The 22,508-nt window shown below is 46.5% G+C and overlaps 1 protein-coding gene across 1 annotated transcript in view; it reads left to right on the forward strand.

The window, feature by feature from the left end:
- The window catches only part of UTP25 (UTP25 small subunit processome component), a 379,991-nt gene that overhangs the window by 124,842 nt on the left and 232,641 nt on the right, over positions 1-22,508 (forward strand). The window contains exon 7 of the mRNA XM_069608503.1: positions 4,885-5,101. Within this exon, the coding sequence (XP_069464604.1) occupies positions 4,885-5,101 (217 nt within the window). The remainder of the gene's footprint in view (positions 1-4,884; positions 5,102-22,508) is intronic.

Below are 22,508 nucleotides of genomic sequence, written 5' to 3' on the forward strand. Positions count from 1 at the left end.
AGATTCTGCGAATGAGTAAGACGTTGGAAGATCCTCTCGGCGTGGGGGTGGCTGCACCATAACTTCTACAAAGTCAGTTTGAGAGGCGGCAGAGACAGTACCAGAGGGTACCCTCTTCAAGGTGGATTGACAGCCACTTTCACGTCTGAAGGTATCTGCAAAAATGTATCCTTCCAACTTGTTAATTTTGAGCAGAATTTGGGTAAGCGAGGACTTGCAGTCCCTTATTTCATAATGTGTATAGTCATGACCTCTATCTAATAAATTGAGGATCCTGGATAAGACAGGGTAGGAGGCTTCCAGAGACTGCATATCCTCAGAAGGGTCAAGAAGGTCAAATCCTGAGGGGGGAGCAGGAGCCTTTTTAGTGGGAGAGGAAAAAGCACCCAACACCGGGGCTGAAGAGGCTTTATCAATAATCGGGAGTAGGGGGGGTGGAGAATTGGAGGGTAGAGAAGTTACCAACTGCTTTTTGCAAGCCTCAAACACAGGTGAGATATTAGAATGATTTAACATAACTTCCTCTTTGCAATGCAGATGTACATCAGCCCTCCTGCTACTAGGCATGGTGACCGGAGTTGATGGGCCAACAGAAAGACAAACACGTTTTTCCAAGGCTGCTAGTACAACGGGAGCGAGAATGGAATTATCAGAGGGAGAGGAGCTAAGCCCATCACTATTACCATCCCTATCAATTAATGGTTCATCCATCCTCATGCTAAGAAATCTTTTGCGTACAGAGGACGTGTGCCCGTTTGATGTAATGGGCAAAAGAACAGCAGGAGCAGTCGCTGCTATCAAATCTGCCCCGCTTTGGGCACAAGCGAAGGAAAACGCCACTTGGTGACAAATTAAGTAGTTAGAGGGCACTGCAATTGGCCTTGCCGGCAGGCTTGAAACACAGCCTGCAGATGCCATGGCGGAATGTTCAGTAATCCTAGGCAGAGGGGCGCTTACAGCTTTGTCCAATTTGTTTGGGCGAATACTTTTCACCACAGGCGTGCGAAGCAGATGGCCACTCCGCAGGTTGGAAACCATTTGAAAATAAGTGCACTACAGAAGAAAAAAAAAACAAAATCACCCCCATCCATGTGCAAGATGCAAAACAATATAGTCTTTTGTTAAAGGATTACTTGCAATGTTGATTAATGTGCACTTTCATACCTGCTATGACCGTGCTATCACCCTCCCACCCTAACAGCCCAACAGCCACTTGCGATCCACTTACGGGAGCGCGTGCGGCTGTGCGGCCCCAGTGGTATTAGTTGGCAGCCTCGCTGTGGCAGAGTGGGCGGGGTCAGTAAAGTCGGCATGTCAGGGATTTGAATGAAGAAATGACGCTGCGGTTAAAAGAAAGAATCTATTAGCATGCAGCAGCATGCAGCAAGTCCCAACAATAATGTGTCAGCAGAGAAGTCACGGCTTGCCCATAGGCACTGTATATCAATCCAAGTGACCTTGCATCTGCGTTTCGAGCGGCGATAAGGCAACAGTCCTTCTTCTTGCCGACTCGTGGAAGCTGGGAAGACCAGAGCAACAGCCCCTTGCGATCCACTTACGGGTGCACAGTCTATGGAGCTGAAGCACCTCTTAGAATCAAAGTCTTGCACAAAGTTAGAGAGTTTGTAGAAAAATCACTTGTAGGGTCACAAGCTGTTAAGCCTGTAAACAGCAGAGTCAGAATCAACTGTAAAGGTAAGCCACTGCAAGTCTCAAATGAGAAAAGCACATCTCGAAGACAATGGGGTAAGTACCCAAAGTCTAAACAGTACTTCTGGTTTGAAGAAGAGTTGTCCAGCTGGATTCTGTCCTGTTGTGGCGGTGCAGACTCGGTGTTCCTGAGCCTCAGTCGTAGGGACAAGAGGGAGGACCTCTGGAGGTCTCCTGCGGTGGCAATTCAGAGATCGTCGGCAGCTACGTGCTCTTTTTGGTTCGGCAGCACTTTGCGATTTCAGCGCTTGGTAAACAGCACCACTGCGGATCTCTGATACCGTTTGGGCATCCTTCACTCCTTGGGTTGAGCACTCTGGTGAGGGGGACTCAAGCTCGGGTCGTCCTGCTAATGGAGCGTCCTTGGAAGACTCCTGGAGCTTTGGGCCGGATTTCAGACGCACTCGGTACAGATTTCTCGACCCCCGACACTTGGTTTTTGCAGCAGTGAAGAAGTACAGCCAATCGGGGAAGATGGTCCAGCAGAGTTCGTCTCGGGGTTAGTTGGTCTCACTAACCGAAGGGAAGAAGTCCTCCCTTCCAGAGCTTCTCCATCAAAATGACTGTCAAAATGACCAGGGATTCCTGATTGAAGTTATCCGTATTTGGCATGTTTATACAATTGCTATTCCAGTGGAGCTTAGCCTTGTGATGGTTTAGTTGAACAAAAGCAAAGCAAACTCTTAGTGTAACAACTCTACAATATGTCCTCACCGCCTGCCACCAGTGTTAGGCAAGATTGTATGCAGTACCCTTTGGGTGCACTACAACAAACCTGACCTCCTGGCAATAGCAACCCAACCTTTGGTATAAGTCTGTACTTCACAGGTTGGTAGTATGGGCGAGTAGCCAGGCTGATCTCAAGAGGGGTCAATGTGAGCTGTAGGGGAGTTACACAGAGGTTCACAGTGACAAGTATTCAAGCACACACTTACACACAGGGTTGCGTGATAAAACAATTATTAATTTATTTAGCAGTCAGTTAATGTAAGCCTTCAGAAGGGAGCACTGTAAACACCACACAAATATACTTCAAAACAATACACACTCTGAGTTTCTAAATCAGTAAATGCCCATTTGGGATGGCATACAGCAGAACCTGCACCCACAGGTGACTTCAATAGCTAGGGTGATGTTGACATTAATATATCGCTGTTTGCATTTAGAAGTGTTTGAGAGTAAGTCAAAGGGAAAAGGTTATTAGAACATACAAGCGACCACAAATATTCTTAAGCAGGCAAATACTTTCAGATCCCCTCAATAAGAGTCATTCAGTAAAACGGGCTAAGCCAAAGTCAGTGGGAAAAAGTCTATATGAGCTGAAACACATCTTTGCAGGTAAGTAAAATGAAGCATTTGCACAATGTTTTAGAAATCTTTAAAGAAAAAGATGAATCAATGTAGAACCACAAGCCTTAAGACTTGTCAGTAGTAGAAGATGCAAGCAACTCTACAGCAAGGGGTACATTCTCTTAGACTGTACAGTACCTTTGAATTGAAGAAAAGATGCAGCAGATGACTTCTGTTCCTGAGCAGCTCTGCAGATCTCACTGTTCATGGGCCTCAGTCGTGGGGACAAGAGGGAGGACGTCGGGGGACTCCTGCACTGCAATGGCATGGTCAAAACTTGCAACCGCCAAACTTCAAATTCAGTGGCTGTTCAGTGTTTCAGCTCCATGCGTCTACCGCAAATAGCAACACTGCGGTTCCTAGCTGTCGAGATGGACTTTCCTTGCTTCTTGGGTCTGGCACTCTGTTGAGGGTGCTCAGGCTCGGTCAGTCCTGCTTCCTGGGAGTCCGGAGGATCTTCCTGGAGCTCTTGGCCAACTGAAAAGCAATGCACACCATCTGGTGTTCCTCTCCCTGGCATTTCGGTTTCCAGCAGCAACTCTGTGGAAAGGCAACCAGCTCCGAGAGAATGTCCAGGTGGCTTATTTTGGAGTTTATTGGTCCCATTAACTCAAAGGGAGAAGTCGTCCTTGCAGTGACTTCTCTGCCTATGCAAACTTGGAGTCTGAGCACAGCAGCAGGGCTTCACCGGGCAAACCAATGGTCCTGGAATTGCAGCAGGCGTCCTCTTCAAGTTCTTCTTTGTTTCCTCCGCCCAGTGGTCGTCTCTGCCTTCCAAGCCAAAAGCCTCGCCTTTTATTCAGTTCTCTCCCATTAATTCCAACCTAGCTGTCAGTCACCCAGCAGGGTGGCTGTACTTGCCGGACAGTCAGCCGGCCAATCACCACAGAGTACATTTGGGTCTCCCAGGAGACTAAGCACCAGGAGTTTCTGGCACCTCCCTCACTTCCTGCCTACCCCAGACACCCACTCGTGAATCCCACCAAAGACACACCGAACAAAGGGACTAACCCTGGTTTGGCCTACAGAGTACATCTCAAGAAGGACCTTTGCACAAAGAAATGGCGAAAAAAGAAACCACGTGAACGCAGCCTGCAGTAAAATCCCATAATGGTAGTAAAAACTAAACCATTGCCACCAGTCATTCAGTGAGGGAAGGGTAACATCAAATTGTTACATGAGAAGCTAGACAAAGGGGATTCTAGGTAACCCCTCCAGCACCCTATGGTAAGATAGTGTGTGCTGGGTCTAGAAAGTTACAAAAGGTAAGTAAAGTCAATTTCACACCCCAGCTTTGGATCTGTTGTGAGACCATTACTGTTTTTATAATAATCTTGTCTATTTTTGTAATGTGTGTATTTCCTGATGCTTTGCACAAAAGAATATATTTTTTCAGTAAATATGTTGTGGGGGCAGTGATCTGTGAGTTAATTAACTGTACTTTATGGCCATCGCACTCCCCTCCTATTAATGAAGTCTGGCTGGTCTCATTTCCATTGTAGGAGTCAGCAGTAACTTGGTGGAAACCCATGCTTCACATTATCCTAGCTGGAGTCATACATTGGGTCAGGGGAGAGCTGTAACTCCCAGATAAAAGAATAGCTTTGACATGTCCCATCGTTTTACTGCAGTAGTTCCCATGCTATTGCAATCAGGTCCAAGGCTTGCAAATTCAGGCACAGAATTGGTAGCTGCAAATGTAAACCTTACTTTTTAAAATCTGAGTTCTATTACTGCTTGTAAAATGTTAACAAACTAAAGTTAGAATAGCAATCTGAAAGTTGCACTGCTCCTGAGGATGCCATTTTCTTTTTCTCATTATAGGTATTGATGGTGGTGCCTTTTCGGGAGTCTGCCTTGCGGGTTGTACAGATACTCATTACCCTCATAGAAACAAAAGGTAGAAAAATGGATGTGAGCAATAAGAAAAGGTTTAAAGAGGAATTTGGATCTGATCCAGGGGATAAACCACCAAACCTGAAAAGACCTGAAGATTATGAAGCTGTATTTGCCGGAAATGTGGATGACCATGTCCGAATAGGTAATAAACAACACATTTGAAGTTTGTCCAGTATGAAAGTGAATGCCAATTTTGAATCTTTCAAATATGTGTCAGTTTGTTGCTGGTGTGTAGATGTTGTTTTAAGGCTTGAATTCCCCATTAACTGTAGATATTTTACCTTCATAGGCTTCATCCTCACTGGTATGAAATGAAACGATTCTTCAGCAAAGCTCGTCAAGTTTCTTTGTCACTTAGATTTTTTCATTAATAAACTTTATTTACTGTGCCTTTTTAAATCTAGAAACAATCTAAATATATAAACTAAATTATCACTATTTGCCGACGACATTCTCTGCTATCTGACGGACCTACCGAAATCCCTCCCGCGCCTCCTATCACAAATTTGAACCTTTGGCAGATTCTCGGGCCTGAAAATAAATCTGTCCAAGTCAAGTGTAATGCCCATGGGAGGAGAGGGTCAGGATATGGTTGGTAAGAAAACGATTATTAGTGGTATGAGAGTGGAAGGTGAATCCACCCTGTATCTGGGCGTCGTACTCCACAGGGACCTGAAATTCCTCTGCGCCCTCTTCTCCCTCAACTATGCCCCAATCCTGGGAAGGATCAAATCTGATCTCCAGCGTTGGAGCCCACTTACCTTATCCTGGCTTGGCTGAATGGTGTCGGTCAAAATGAACATTCTCTCCCGTCTCCTGTATCTTTTCTCGGCTCTCCCCGTTCGACACTCCAGAGCATGGTCCAACAGTTTATCTGGAAGGGGAAAAAGTAGAGAGTTTAGTACGCCACTCGGACCCTCCCTAGGGACCTAGGAGGATTTGGCCTCCCTGACTTTAGGTTGTACTAGAAAGCAGCACAACTCCGTGTGATCATGGAGAACCTGAGGAATGACATGGGCACCTACTGGACATACATAGAGGACCCTCACACACACACATACCCCACGAAGGTGAGAGACCTCCTGTGGTCCCCAACCAAAGATATCCCCCCTCCCCCCATCTCCGATCCCATCCCACATTAGCGGTCCTCTGGGAACTGTGGAAACGTAACCGGGCTAATTTGCTCCTCTCCAGCTGGCCTTCCACCCCTGAGCTCACTGTGGGGCACACCACTTGACTTGGGGTAAGGTAGGGCTTTGCAACAGACAACAATGGTCGGAAATGGGCCTTGAGAGAGCGGCGCAGCTCTTCAGAAATAAAAGCTTAATTGATTATGAAACACTAGTAGAAGCCATGGACCCAACCCCACTCTCAATATTTGAATACCTGCGCATCAATGGCATTATGACTGACCCCAAGTGGTGTTGTGGGCTCTCCCAACCCCTTACCCCATTTGAGAGGATTATAGCAGAGTCCACCAACAGGAGGGGAGCGCTCTCCAGAATCTATAGATCCCTGTTTACGGCAGACTTGGAAGGAAGACAGAATTTCAAACGCTTCTGGGTGGAAAAGGTGGGTGAGGAGATTGAAGCTGTATCTAACACAAACAAACCTAACCCCATCCCCCCAGCACTGGCAAGATGTGTAAAAAATCTCACTAAAGATAAAATTACACCCCACCTTCACATCCTCTCCACAGACCTCAAGTCATCTGACCCGTCAGAATTAGCAGATATCTACAAGAGCACCATAAGCACCGCCATTGACGCCATTGCCCCCTTGCAGACCAAAAAAGCCAAAACTATCAAACACTCAAATACCTGGTTCTCCACTGAACTCAAAGAACTCCGCTCACAGAAAAGAAAAGCTCTAAACTCCTGGCAGAAATCGCCTTCCCCAGCCACCCTATCCTCCTACAAAAAAATCACTGCCCAATACAAAAAAGCCATAATCACAGCTAAATCAGTCTCTTATAATGATAGAATTGCTAATGCAAGCTCCGAATCCAAAGAACTCTTCGCCATTTTAAACGAACTCACCACACCGGCCACCAAATCACAAGACATTGTTAAAGACCAAATCTGGTGCAACTCCATACAATCTGCCTTGTTAAATAAAATTGAACTCCTACAAACAAAAATTAAGGAGCACCACAAAAACCTATCACTGCACCTCAAATCTCCCACCACCACGAGCCACATGCCCACCCCTAGTTCGGGAACCACATCCACCAAAGCCCCCACTACCCCGTTCAAATTCAGGGAAGTCACAGAACACGAAGTTATTGAGATAATGAACAAGATCAAACCATCCAATTGTAAAGGAGACCCCTGCCCCGCCAGCCTGATCAAAGACTGCACTGAAACACTCGCCCCTTTCCTTAAATCATTCATTAATGCCTCTTTCAAAACCAACACTGTCCCTGACAGTCTAAAAGAAGCCTGGGTGCGCCCGCTTCTAAAAAAAACCACCCTCGACCCTGAAGTAGCTACCAACTACAGGCCCATCACCACTGTGCCTTTCCTGCTCAAGATACTGGATAAAATGGCCTACACACAAATCCAGGATTATCTCGAAACCAACCATATCCTAGGAAAAAGACAGTCAGGCTTCCGACCAGGTCACGGAACTGAGTCAGCCCTACTTGATCTGAAAATACAGCTTGCTGACACTATGGATAAAGGCAAACCGGCACTCCTTCTCCTACTGGATCTATCTGCCGCCTTTGACCTTGTCAACCACGATATCCTAGGCATGCACCTAAAAAATGAAGCACACTTCTCCCCGGAAGCCATTGCATGGGTGGCCTCATTCCTAAATGGCAGACTCATGAAAGTCTTCTCAGACACTGCCTCGGCAACCCCTACCACCATCCACTGCGGCGTCCCACAAGGCTCCTGCACCGCCCCCACTCTCTACAATATATTCACCCTTCCTCTCTTCAATGACCTCGACTGTCGTAACATAGCGTATACCAACTACGCAGACGATACGCAGGTACTACTCCCTCTAACTGGGACCTACGAAGAAGATGCGACAGCATTAACCAAAATCTACACAGCCATCCAAACCTGGATGGCGGCCAACGGCCTCTGCCTAAACGGGGACAAAACCGAAATCCTCATAGTAGGGACCAATGAAATTCTCAACAAACTCCCCCCCCAATACAAATCCTTCAACATCGACAACTCCACCATCTCAGTCTCCAAGACTGTTAAAACCTTAGGCGTTCACCTAGATGCCTCACTATCTATGTCTCGCCAGGTCAACGCCATAGCCTCTTCCTCGGCACTTACCACCAAGATGATAAATGCTGTCAAGCCTTTTCTCTCCGCCAAAAATTGCCTGTCCATCGCCAGAGCCACTATAGGTACAAAACTAGACTACTGTAATGCCCTGTTCCTAGGCACCTCCGCCCACAACCTAAAAAAACTCCAAATCACGCAAAACAATGCGCTCCGGGCAGCACTGTCCATTCCAAAAAGAGAACACATCTCGCAAGCAAGGAAAGATGCCCACTGGCTACCCGTGAAGGAACGCATACTTTTCAAAGCCATGACCATCACACATAGATGCCTATCCCTGGATGCCCCACCCTATCTCGCAGAAAGAATCACACCGAAAGCCTCCATCAGACCCACCAGAGCTCACCGCACCAACATGATTGATGTCCCCACGTTTCAAAGATCCAGGGCGGGAGGAACCAGCTTCCAACACCTCGCACCTAAAAACTGGAACTCCTTACCTACCTCACTAAGGAACGAAAAATCATACCATACCTTCCGTAAAAACCTCAAAACCCTCCTATTCCGCTAAAGTCTTCCACATGCACTCTCATGCTTGCATTGTAACCACAGCATAGCATAACCTCTAAGCTCAATGTTTATTACCAATGTGAAATGTACTCGGTAACTCGGTTTACATCTGTAAACACATTCCTATGCTTGTGTTCATGACTAAGTCTGCTGTAACAGCGCCACGATGCCCCAGGGCAGTTCTGTGCGCTTTATAAATGCAAATAAATAAATAAATAAATAAGAGGAAACCTGGGGCACAATATGTAAACTGATGTTGGATGGGTCCCTCTATAAGTCTGCGATGGAACATAACTTCAAAATGTTGCATGCATGGCACGTTCCCCCTGCTCGGTTGTCTAAAATGTTTGCAGGGGTCTCACTTCTTTGCCTTAGGGAATGCGACCAACAGGGAACATGGCACCATATGTGGTGGGCCTGTCCGTCCGTACAAATTTACTAGGCTGAATTGTTGAGCTGGATTAAAGACATGGTTGGCTTCTTCCTGAAAATGCACCCAATTGACCTCTTGCTTGGTGTTCCCTCACCTGGCGACGAAACTCCCAACTTTCCTAGAGTAGTAGAAGCCATGCTAAGAGCCGGGCAGGTAGCTCTGGCTCAGAAGTGGGAAAGTAAAGCCACTCCATCTAGAACCGAGTGGCTCACCAAACTGTATAGCATCTTCACATATAAAAAGATCTCGGCAATCGTCTCGATAGGATGGACAATTTCTTGTTTGAGTGGGGTGCTGTGCTGCTAAGGGAATAAAGAACAAAAGTCAGGCCAGCGGATGTGCAAACAAGTACACTCAAAAGAGCTCAATCCCACCAGCAATGTCGGAACGGTCCCTCAATCAAACCCTCAGATCACTGCACATGAATCAAAAATTTTTTGGGGAAATACATTTCTTTATTTAGTTTGAAATGTTAAAATAGTTATTAAATAGTTTAAGGCTCATACATGAATAAGAGTAAATATCTAACATACAACTATATAACACAAATAAAGTGCATAGTGTGAAGAAAGTGCTAGTTTCAAGGAGAGACTGCTGGAAACTCACATCCAAATCACAAGCTGAGGGGAAGTCACAATCATCCCCGAATATACTTAAGTCAGTGCCAGGTGATTTAACTCATTCGGGAGAAGGGAATCTCTCGAGTGGGAAAATCCTGGTCAACTGAACAAGTCTGCATGATTTAAAGATAAATTCATAAACCGGTTAAATCCTACTATGGCAAATGGCAGGAAAAAAGGTTAATCATTTCCAAATATAGCAGTTCAATAGTTTGAAAAACAAGAAACTAGAGAACCTCACAATACTAAACACATACTCTAAAAAGTCTGAAATGGGATGCTATACGTCGACTACTGAGGAGGCATGCATAAATTGACAGATACATAAGAACAGTATAGTGAGCATGGCACCATGGAAAAAGTAGTTTCGATGGAAAACACATCTAACTGAATTGCAGATGATGTCCATCTTCTTCAGGACGTGGCATTCGCGTACATACATTCTTGAAAATTCACCTGTGTCTTTGGTACACGTACACAGATGTTACACATTAAAAAAAACCTTTATACTAAAAGTAATATCTCTAAACAGAGATAATAATAAAGCCTAAAATAGAAAAAGAAAAAGCACACATGTAAACAATTCAACAATTCATACGTAATTCTTATACATAAAAACAAGTGATCTGAGGACCCCAAAAGGGGAACCGGTCCCACATCGCTAAATCAGGACATGCAAAGTGACTTGGGGGAGAAAATCTAATTACCATGATCTCAAAACCTTTGGGGGTTGGCCTGGAAGCTTGACAAGGAGTCCAGGAAATAGCAGTCCGGCCACACCAGAGACAGATCTCAAATGAATTTGATCTGTAATAAAAAATATATAATGAAAACTAATGGCCACATGTGGTCATTGAATTTCTCTGAAATAGAACTTCAGTGAAATAAAAGGAGCCAAAAGAAGGGTCAAACTCCGCTCTGTGTTAAGATAGACGTGCAAAACCCAAGGAAAAAGATTTTTTGACCAAAAGTAAAAAATAAAATATATGAAAAATAAATAAGGTAAGAAAAAGACCCTGCACCCAAGGAGAAGCGTGCATGAAACAATAATTTTCAAATCAAAATCACCCGAAATGTTCTCGGTGTATTCATGCACAAGTCACTTGGAACATCATTGTGCTCACCTTCAATCTAACTAGGATCTGCCAATAGGGTACTCTGTGGTACGGCCTCGGGTACAAAAGCGGTTCAGGAATTCAGTAGGTTCCTAAAAAGGTAAACCTCAGGGTGTCATTCAAGACTAAGCCAAGTCTATAAAGTAATGAAAGACACAGAAATCTAGTAAGTCGTTTACTGTGCCTAAAATATAATGTACATAAAGTAACATCACTGAACCATTTGAGGTCAATACGAATGGCGCGATCATAATGATCATAAGGCGCTGAACTAAGGCAGGTCCATGCACAGGTAAGTGTATTTCTCATGTCGTATATCCTTTGTAACAACACTGCAGAATCTCAACACAGTAGCGAGTAAGGCGCAATAGCAGACCGACTTTGTAAAAGACGAGAAAAGGAGGTTTGGTCCGGCTGGCTAATGCAAATCGTTTACCTCCACAATGAACATAAAATTGCATCGCTGGACTATCTAAAGTTAAAAAGAATGGCGCGGTCAAAATGATCTTAAAGCACCAAGTTAAGACTAGTCCAAGCACAATAAAGTGCATCTGTTATGTCCACTTGTTATCAAAGGATGACCTTTTAAACAACCCTACATATCCTCAACACTAAAGCAAGTAAAAGGCAATAACGAACTAACTATATACAAAAGCGGATTAGATGGAAAAGAGAGAAAATGTAAGTCTAAATAGCTGATACAGATTGCTTACCTCCACAAAACACGCCGTTAACACAGTAACACAGGAAGTCGGAGAACACCGGACTTCCTGTGTAGGCGTACGTCTTGAGTTAAATACGATGGGGGGGGCGTGTCGGGTCTGACGTCTCATGAGTCTCGACCCGGGTGTGCCAAATGCACAGGGAGGTGTGTCTGTCACGCAACGCGTCACGCAATGTAACTAAAGCTAGACCAAGGACGGAAACCTGGAAGGCATATCGAGTCTGACGTCTCATGCGTCCCGACCCGAGTGTGTCAGATGCACCGAAAGGCATATCTAATGTAACGTGACACGTCGCACGATGTGAATGAAACTAGGTAAAGGACTGCAGCCGAAAAAGCGCCGATGGACATATGTCACGTGACATAGCACGTGGTTCAACAAAACAAAAAACAAATCTAAGCCAGGGGCTGAGGCCTAGTAAGGAGACACATTACTGAAAAGGTGAGATGGACAGCAATCACATACTATAGTGCCAAGATATTTTATCCAAAAGCATGCTGCAGTCACAAGCAAAAATGGCAAAAAAGGAGCACCCAAACTAATGGTGCATCCCGGCCGGTGGCACAAGGGGGCGTGTCAAGGTTGACATGGCTGTGGCCTAACAATACCGATGGGCATATGCAGACCTCAACAAAACTAGACCAAGACCAGCGGCCTCACAAATAAGCACTTGGTTGTGAATGTGTGGTGGACAATGTTCGAAAACTACATGGCCACGGTCATTGGCCAGGAACACCATATGGTCCCTGAATCTAACACAATAAAGTGCCCAAGACATGATAATGATGATAAAGCAGTGAGGACCAGAAAACCAAAAGACCAAAAAACCAAAGAGCCACAAAACCAAAAAAACCAAAGGTCCCAAGGCTTCTGTGGCATCAAAAAGTTTAATTGAATAGCGCATGCCATTCTTCCTGGGCATTCAAACCCAGTGTGTGACTTTGTGTGTTAAATATCCACCATTGTTCACGTCGGGACAGTTTGGTGGCTATGGCATAGTGGTCTGGTCCCATGACTCTTTCTAGACACCACCAATATAAGTTCTCACAGTCGTGTTGATATTCGACAAAGTGAGCAACTAGAGGTGAAGAAAAAGTACGAGTCCTAATTCTGGACTTATGCTCGGAGATCCTCAATTTAATTGGTCTAGATGTTTTTTTGATTTTGGCTTCAAGTGCCATCTGTACTGCTACGGCGCCTTGGTTGGTGTGCCGAAAGGAGACTTGAAGTGCGTTTGGTTTTTCAAGGAGCCTAAGAGTCTCAAAGAACTTTCTAGAACTGACTGTAGTCTACGCTTTTCCTTTTTTAATATACTGAGGTCAGGAGTAAACAATTTATTATTGTCTGAGTTATCTATGACTAGTCTTGTTCAGGTAGGAGCTATTTTCTCGTGCATCAATGTAAAGTTGTCTTTGAAAGAGGCAACTAGATGTTCAGCTGAGTCTAGGTCTGTTGTCTCCGCCATGATGGTGTTAATATAAAATGCTATTTCCCTGGAATCAACCCTTTTGAAATTATGGCTTGTTACTACTTTAGGAGGGTTCTAGGGTTTAGAGTATCCTTTTGGTGGCAAGATATATAAATCTCAACAATATAGTGGCCAGATCAGATGGTGTCTGGTCTGGCTTATGCCGATTTTTAGCTTTCTGGTTGTCACCCACTCTAACACATGGTTTTTATCCATTGTGTGTTCATTATTCATAACCTGAAAGTTTGTTATGTAGGACTTTCTCTAGATCGATGGCTCCTTTGTCTGATTTATCACCCTTGCATTGGTTCAGGTCCCCCAGGAACAAGGTCTGTCGGCTTGGGCCCTCTAAGGTGGTAGGAATCTGAGCAATTCCTTCATTAAATTTGGCATTACTACTGGTGGTCTACAGATTAGGACAACATTTATACATATATTGGGGTCTGAGACCATCTTGACTAGAAATATTTGACAGCCTTGGCAAGAAATTGGTGACATGAACTGTCCCAGTTTGTTTTTTGCAATTATTGCTACTCCTCCTCCTGTGCCTTGTTCACTATTTCTACAGAAATAACATAACCTGGAGGTACTGCTAGGTTTATCGCCGGGCCACTGTTGTCTTTGATCCAGGTTTCTGTAAGAAAAAGGATATCAAGGTCATGGTCTGCCACCAGATACTGAATATCACCAGCGTGGTTGTTTAGGGATCTTGTGATCAAAAGGGCTGCTTTTAAAGTTCTCCCTATTTCTGTCAAGGATTGGGACTCTCCAATGTCGCTGTTTTTCTGCGACTGTTGGTGTGGATCAATTTTCTCCTGTGGGATCATGGTGATTTTGATTCTCCTTCTGGAAGTGTAATTCCTTCCCCAGGGCATAGGAACATCGCCGAAAACCAGTGCTTCAGAGGCAGCACTGACGTAACAAATGCACTCTCACACCAGGATGCAGACCATTAGAGCTCATTTGAAGTTAGCAGGCATCGGACGTGGCCAGCCGTGATGTGAAGCAGATGTGACCATCGCAAGCACCCAGCTTGATCCTTTATATTCCAATCCTGTGCATGACAGGGAGATCTATTTAAAGTGGAAAGTATCCTGGAAAACATGTGAACCCCAGCGGAGTACACTGCACCGCTTCTCGCAGCCGTTCGAGAAGTACGGAAGGAGGGCTCGACTGCGGGGGCCAGGGGACAGAAGCCTGCAAAATGGCGACCAAGAACTCTCGAGGACAGCGAGTAGGAGGAACACCCCGATGCATGGATGGAGGAGCCTCGTGGACCCTCCGAAGGACCCGCGCGAGCCTCAGATCAACATTGAAGAGAAGCAGTAAGAATAGCAGGCTGTTACCGCGGCTCACGCGGTTTCCCTGCAGCGGAAGGGTGCCGGCAATGTGCAGAGGCTGAGGGGGAGGAGGGAGAAATGGAAAGACACTGCAAGCCTGGTCCCCCTGCGAGGTCACAGCGACGAGCGACGAGGGACCGCAGCGACAGACCCGGCTGGCAAAACATCTGACGGTCCCCACCCACGTCTACCAAAAGAAAGAAGGAGACACACAGCCCATGAATGCCCTTCCTCAGCCATCGGTGAAGGAAGAGAGAGAATTAAAAAAGGGCGAAACTTGTAAATCAAGATAGCTACCCCCCAGAACTCTCCAATTAACATGTGCAGCGTGTAGGAGCCCATTGTTACGCTCACCTGGACCCCACAGGGGTGTCGATCGGACCCAGACAGCTGCGGTCTCCTTCAACGTGATGCGTAGTGCAGAGAGAGGACTGTCTGGACTGGCCCTCCTAGGCTTGTCTGCTGGACCCGAAGAAGTATTTTCCTGCAAGTGGAGACAGAGATTAACCACCTGTGGGTTTTAGTGATGGCCTCCCAACTGTTCTTGCTCTCCCCCACTAATCACCTTTGATATCCCCTTAGTAACCTCACCTTATGTTCATAAAAGATGAGCTCGCCATCCTGCGTGTCTTGCAGGGGCGCGTAGATACCAGTTACTTCACTGGTTTGAAGGTGTTGGGAGAGTTCCGGTAAGTATTGACTAGTCCCTGGCGGGATTGGTAAGTATCAAGTTCAAAGAGTTCAATGTGCCCGATGTTCACTCTTGTCCCCTTCCTTCCTTAAGTTGGAACTGAGTTCGTGAGAAGGTGGTCTCGTAGCTGCTGCTGGCGTTCAGGTAAGAGTCTGTGTTACCCAACGCTGTCCGGTAACTATTGCATGCGTTAACGTGTTGTTTTTCTCCCTCTTTACAGATGCGGCATATGAAAATGTGGAGAGTTATGGAATAATACCGCTGGTGGTAAGAGGTTGTATTTGTTGATTCCCTTGGCTCACCTTGTTTTTTCTTGTGTCCCCTAGGTGCCGGATTACGGCGAAGAAATGATGGAGACAGTGCCAGATCGAAAGATGCTGTGGGAACTGGTGAGTATGGCGCCGTGCTGGAGCTGGCGATGCTACGCGTGCAGGACTGATGTAATTTCCAGGTCCGGAGATTAAATGGTTCCGGAATTAGGTGAGGAATTTGAAATAAGTTAGTTTTCTAACCTTGTCCTTTACTTCTTTATTCTAGGAGCTCCGGATTCGAGGCGGGCGTGGCAGAATACTGGATGCTGGCTGCAGGCACGCGGGCGTGGCAGAAGACTGGATGCTGGCTGCAGGCACGGTGAGCGTCACGCTGCTGGATGCAGAATAACGCGAAGCATGTGCTACTGTTCGGGTGTGGTTTAAATAGCCTCCAAAGTAGTTCCAGGTAAGAAGTTCCCTAGAGCCACGCCCGAGTAAAAAATAGTCCCTGTAACAAAATAGTCCCTGTAACAAAATAGTCCCATCCAGGCCTCATGTAGGCTTGGACTCTTTTGCAGCATGGTCTGCATCATGTAAGTAAAGTCTATGAGCCTGGCGCCTATGGCGCCAGGACTGATTTCTATGGTGAGCCTGGCGCCTAAGGCGCCAGGACTGAACCCAGACAGCCCCTAGCCGGGGCTGCTGAGGTTTAAACAAATGTCTGGATGCCTGCTCCCGGAGCTGAGGGCCTTGGTCCTGATGCCCGGGGGTAGGCATCATGACACCCATGGCATATGTAAGTGACACCCCCCCACCCGAGATAACACATAGAGGAGATCATCAACAGGTTCAATAGAGCTTCCACCCCCCCCTCCCACAGAGGGTCAGAAGACGCGAGCAGAATGCGAGAAGGGCTAAAATAGCCCGGGGGCCATAGAGAGAATTCCTGGCAAACAACGACAAAGCTGTCGGGGCCTGAACCACATGCAGCCAAAAAGACACCAGTATCTCGTAATCACTCAAGACCCACCATTTTCACCAAGCCCACCTATCCAAACAGAGTGATCACGTGGGAAGGAACGCTCGCCAAAGAGCTTCCAAGGGGCGTGAGGAATAACAGGGGAGGTCAATTAACGCCAGCAGGCACACTAAGGCAAATAGACATCCTACAATTCCTCTGGAATCCAGATCGATCGACCACAGTAGTGGCTGCCAAGCATGTATTGGGCGCAATACGCACAGATAGCCCGGGTGCCTCCCTAGCTGACAGGGAAACAAACACCGCCAACAAAACAGAAAGTGCCACACCCAGCAGGGCCACACTCAGGAACAGATACATCACCGCCAAGAGGCTGCCATCCGAGACTCGACCCGCCCCATGGGAAATAATCCACAGGACAAGGGGGTCTAAGTTGTTTGGGGACCTGAAAGCACAGAAAATCACCCTGGAGGCAGGAGGGGAGGAGGAAGATGGCTGCACGTCCTAAGCAAGCAACAATGGGCACTTGGGCGAGAAAAAAAGATCCAAAAACAGGCTCCACATTTCCAGGAGACCACTCGGGGAGGAGTGAACCTACATAGAGCCAATGAGAACAAGATCCTGGAGGCGATTGCGGCCATGGGCATGTCCATGGAGACCTAGATGAGGCAGCATTCGCCACCAAAGAAATGCAGGCGACTGTCCAAGACTTAACAGCCAAAATCAGAATGCTGCAGGAGAGAGCTGAAGACTCAGAGGGACGAGTGCGGAGAAGTAATATTAGGATCCTGGGACTACCAGAGGGAGCAGAAGGCAGAGACCCCACTAATTTTATTGAAAATGCGCTCCTCCAAGTAATAGGACCTGGAGCCCTGTCACAAGGGTTTACATTAGAAAGAGCCCAACGGGCGCTCACAAGGAAACCCTCACCAGGAGCTCCCCCAAGACCAATCGTAGCGAAAATTCTTAATTATCGGGACAAGGAGAACATCCTAGTCCACACACAACGGTCGCTCAGCAATATTTGATGATCCAGCGGACCTCCGAGCATTCATACATATCATCAAGACTGAAAGTATGGACACGTCCTCTCCAGACAACCCTTCAACCTCTGGTGGTTCATGAGCTCTCCTACAGACTATTTACTCTCAGCTTGACATTTGTCTTCTATGTTGTTCATTATTGAATGCCGTTCATAAATATTCCCATTTAACTTGAATGAGACTGTTGCTGATGTGGTGCTCTTCTTTCCCAGTGTGCCGTTTCTCTTTTTTTTTTTTTAGGACAGCCCGGTAGGCGCCACTAGCTCCTGCTATTTTTCTCCCCCCTTTTTTTCCCTAGTGCCCTGGCCGATTTACTTTGCGACATGAAGCTGAGGCTGAGGTTCCTAAGCTTTTTGATAAATGTGCTCTTTCCCTACTGCTTGCCTCAGTTGAGTTCACCTCATTTCTGGCCTCTTTTCCCTTTCCCTTTTTCCTTTTGTTTTTCCCTTATGTGTCTCTCCCTTAAGTGTTGTATATCTGACTTTGTCTATTGCCTAGATGTTATGTTTTGGTTCTATGAAATGCCTCCTGAATCTGTTCATATGACATTTAAATGTGTTACGTGGAACATCCGGGGATGTAATAACCCCATTAAGAGATGTAAATTTCTAGCCCATTTAAACAAATCTAAACCATCAGTAGTATGCCTGCAAGAAACGCATCTATCCTCTATAGAAGCAATGACATTTAAGACATTATGGGTTAAGGAGGCTATTGCAAGCCCTGCTATAGCCACGGAGAATGGTGTTGCAATTCTGCTTAGTAAAGAAATGATCATTTAAAATCTTATATAAAGATGTAGATGTGGATGGCCGTTGGGCATGGGTCAAGCTCATGGTCAACTCTGTTCAAGTCTCAACCTTGAACGTATATGGTCCTACTCAACCAGACCTGTTGTTTTGGACATCAATTAAAAAGATTATTCTTACAAACAATTTTGTCAATTTAATTATGTGTGAAGATATGAATCAAGTCATGGACCAGTTTCTGGACAGAAAATCCAGCTGCATATTTAAAACGTCCAAATCTCACACATCTTTTCTGGGGTGTATATCTGAATCAGGCCTCATTGGCTCATGGAGACTTTCACATCCCAGACAACGCAATTTCACTTTCCATTCTCTTCCTCATAATATGTTATCCCGTCTGGATTACATTTTTAATTCCAAAACGCTTATTGGCACTATTGTTGACTCTACTATTTTAAACATTCTCATATCCGATCATTCCCCAGTTAGTACATCCTTTATGTTTGATGATCTTAGTCGACCATCCCCACGATGAAAAATTAACAATTACTTATTAAAGGACAAACAATTTATTTCATCAGTCCAATCTTTCTTAAAACAATACTATGAATATAATGCTGATGACGAGACTAATGTGGCAAATATTTGGGATGCATTCAAAGCTGCGCTGAGGTGCCATATTATGACATATTTGAGGAAGGAAAAAAAGATGAGGAAAAAACACCTAGGCCACCTCTATTCTCAACTTACTTCTCTAGAACGTAAATATTATCAAAACCCAAATACTGCTAATCTTCATCCTGTAATGTTACCTTGCTGCCAGATAAATAAGACATTAAGTGCTTTGGCAGCGGGGACCATTCTTAAATATAAAACAAAAATGTATCAAACCTCTAATAAGGCAGGGAAATCGCTAGCATCATACCTGAAAGCTAAGAAAGAAAGGTCATATGTTTCTCATATAAAAGATTCCTCTGGTAATATATATAATCATGCCAAGGACATTCTAAACTGTATAACATTATTTTATGAACATCTATATACTCCTGATTCCCCAATACCCACTGAAAATATCAAATCCTTCCTCTATAAAATCAATAGATAAGATTATCTTCAGATCGATCTCTCCCACAAAGATATCACACTTCCTGATTTTACACAAGCAATTAGAGATTTAAGTAGAAATAATACCCGTAGCCCAGATGGCTTCTCAGCGGAATTCTTTAATTCTCATGCTCACACTCTAGCTCCTAAAATCATGTCACTATTCTCTTACTTTGCCGAACACAAATCATCTTCTGGCTCTTTTATTGAAGCTTTGCTTATACTTTTCCCTAAACCAGATAAAGATCCCTCATGTCCTAGCAATTATCGGCCTATATCCCTCATCAACGTGGAATGCAAAATGTATGCTAACATTCTTGCCAATAGAATAGAATCATCCCTCCCTGCCTTGATCAAATCTGGTCAAGTTGGATATGTTAAAGGTTGTAATCTCTCCTCCAATGCTAGACTCTTCCTAGATGTCATCCATATTGTCTCCAAAGATAAAGACAGACAGGTGTATGCTGCTATTGGTCTTGATGCTCAAAAAGTATTTGACCGTGTCAGTTGGAACGTTCTGTTTCAATCTCTCCTCTGGCATAGTTGTGGTGATACATTCATTTCTTTAGTTAAATTGCTTTGTTCTTGCCCCAAATCATCTTTCGAAGGGATTGGTTCCTCCGACGTATTCCACATCTACGACAGGTAATCACCACAGCTGTTCTGCTTCGGAAGATTTCCTCCGTCAATGACGTCGGTATGCTGTCCTCGAGGGCCTCCGTCGAGCCGACGTCACCGGATGTTATAAGTAGGGTGCACGATGCCCATTGCCTCAGTCCTGTTTTTTCCGCAAACGTGTTCGCTTCGGAGATCTCAGCGCGCCTCGGTTCTTCTGAGTTATTCTATGGGTTCTTCAAACTTGTTTGTTTGTGAAGATATCATGTCTTTGTCTTCTTCTACCCCGCGGCCGGGATTCAAGAAGTGTCGCTTACGGACCCGTATGACGCCTGCCTCTGGTGCCTCAGTGAGGGCCACGGATGATTGTGACGATTGCCAGTCGTTAACATCGAAGGCCTTGCGGTAGCGGAAGAAGCAGCTTTCAGTCGGTAGGGTTTCCAAGCCCCGAAAGTCGAAATCCGCTGGGCTTTCGACCGACGATTCGAGAGGCGACTTTCTGCTCCGTCGGCGTAGGTCCAGGGGGTCTCGGTCCAGGAGTGGTTCCCGCCATTCCTCTGCCTCTTCGAGGCACTCGCGGAAGCGCCGTCACCGGCGCCTTCCTCGTCCGAGGATTCCGCCCGTCAGCAGGTTGCTTGTCCCAAGAAGCACTCTTCTCCTGCGGAATGGGCTGCATTTCGTACAGAGATGATGGCGATTTTTCAATCGCAGGGCTCCATTCTGTCCGCGCCTTCGAAAGAAGCCATCAGGGAACGTGCTAGGGCCACCGCTCACACGCCTTCGGGCTCGGGTGGTCGGCGCGATCATCAGGAGCCTTCAAGGTCCCGATCGGACAAAGTGGATCGCTCTAGCCATGACCGCTCCAGGTCCCGGTCCTCGACGCCCTCGAGACCGGCGGAGCCTGTGAGGTCTTCGAAGAAGACGTCGACGCCATCGGCGCCATGTCCGTCGAGGGCCTCTCTCGAGGCGGTCGAAGGACACGCTCGGGGCACCGCCCTCGAGGCCTCTGTCGAAGCCATCGGCGCCACGCTCGACGTTGACCCGATTCCCTCGTCGCCTTTTGAGGAAGCTTTATCGGAGGTACCCCGGAGACCGGTGGAAACCCTGAGGAAGGCTCTGGCCAAGGCAAAAAATGTGTTTGTCCCTTTTTCTGTGCCCTCATCCAGGGATTTATTCCAGCCTCTTGATTATATTTCTGAGGTGGATGAAGGGTCTGATGAAGGTTTGGTTCCTGATGAGGTTCCTGACGAATTATTATCTGGTCATAGCCAGATGGAAGACCTGCGTCAGTCTTTATATGACGCCAGTGGTCTTGACACCTCTCTGGAGGTTGAGTTTGGTAGGCCTGAGCCTGGCACGCACGCCGAGTCTTCGTACCGGCGGCTAATGTCGAGGGTGACGAGTACTTGGGGTGGTCTGTGCCACCAGTGGATTTTCTGTAGGATGACCTGACAGATATTTTGGACCAAGGTCCGCCAACTGACCCGTACTGCCATTCCATATGGCCTTGCAAAGAAGGGTGGCGGCGGCTTGGACTGCTCCGGAGAGTCTCCCGGCAGTGGATAAGTCATTGCTGAAAAAGTACCGCCCAGCCAGTGGCGACCCCGGCTACTCGTCCATGCACCCTACTCCACAGAATTTGGTGGTGCAGGCGGCTACGGCCCCAGCAAAACAGGCATCGTACCCTACCATCCCTCCTGATAGGGACGACAAACGTTTTGACTGTTGGGTGAAGAAAGTCTTTACTTCAGTGGGTATGGCTTTGAAAGCAGCCAACTCTGTGTGTGCCTTAGCACGTTTCACTCACACTCTGTGGAATTGTTTCATTAGCGGCTGAACATATTCCTGAAGGGGAGGAACGGGATGGCTTTCTTGCCCTTGTACAGGATGGCAAGGATGCCATGTGTGAATCCGTTCAGTCGGGTCTGGACGTGGCAGACTGTGTCAGCCGGTCCATGGCGGCGAGCACCGTGATGCGCAGATTTGCGTGGTTGCGGAAGTCGGGGTTTGCTCCTGATGTGCAAGCCCGGCTTCTCAACATGCCCTTTGATGGTAACCATCTTATTGGCAGCAAGGCTGACGAGGGCCTTCAGAGGTTGCAGACCTCAAAAGCTGCAGCGAAGTTGCTGAGCGCTGTAGTTTGCCAACCTCCGATTTTTCATCCTAGGGGACAACAATAGAGGGGGGGGGGTTCTTTTCGATACTACTCTGCCTTTGGTAGATAGAGAGGTGCTGCAAGTCAAAGAAGCCAACGTAGCAGTACCAGAGGTGGAAAACAAGGTACTCGAGGTGCCAAGGCCTCTCGGGCAGTTGCCTCTTTGCCCTCAGGCACTGCTGCAGCCGCTTGAGCTCAGTCATGAGGCCATGTCCCATGGTTCGCCGGTTGGGGGGGATGGCTGGCGCAGCATCTTGTAGAATGGCGTGCCATTACTTCAGATGTGTGGGTTCTGGAGATCATAGCCCACGGCTACTGTCTTCCTTTCCGGCAGCGGCCTCACAACAATCCCCCAGGGAATCTCTCTTTGAAGAGTCCGGATCCGCTCCTTGCGCAGGAAATCAAATCCCTGCTGGAGAAAGGCGCCATAGAACTGGTGCCTGTAG

Source organism: Ambystoma mexicanum, chromosome 4q, assembly GCF_040938575.1.
Source record: "Ambystoma mexicanum isolate Mex_15411 chromosome 4q, UKY_AmexF1_1, whole genome shotgun sequence".
Classification (NCBI taxonomy): Eukaryota; Metazoa; Chordata; class Amphibia; order Caudata; family Ambystomatidae; genus Ambystoma; species Ambystoma mexicanum.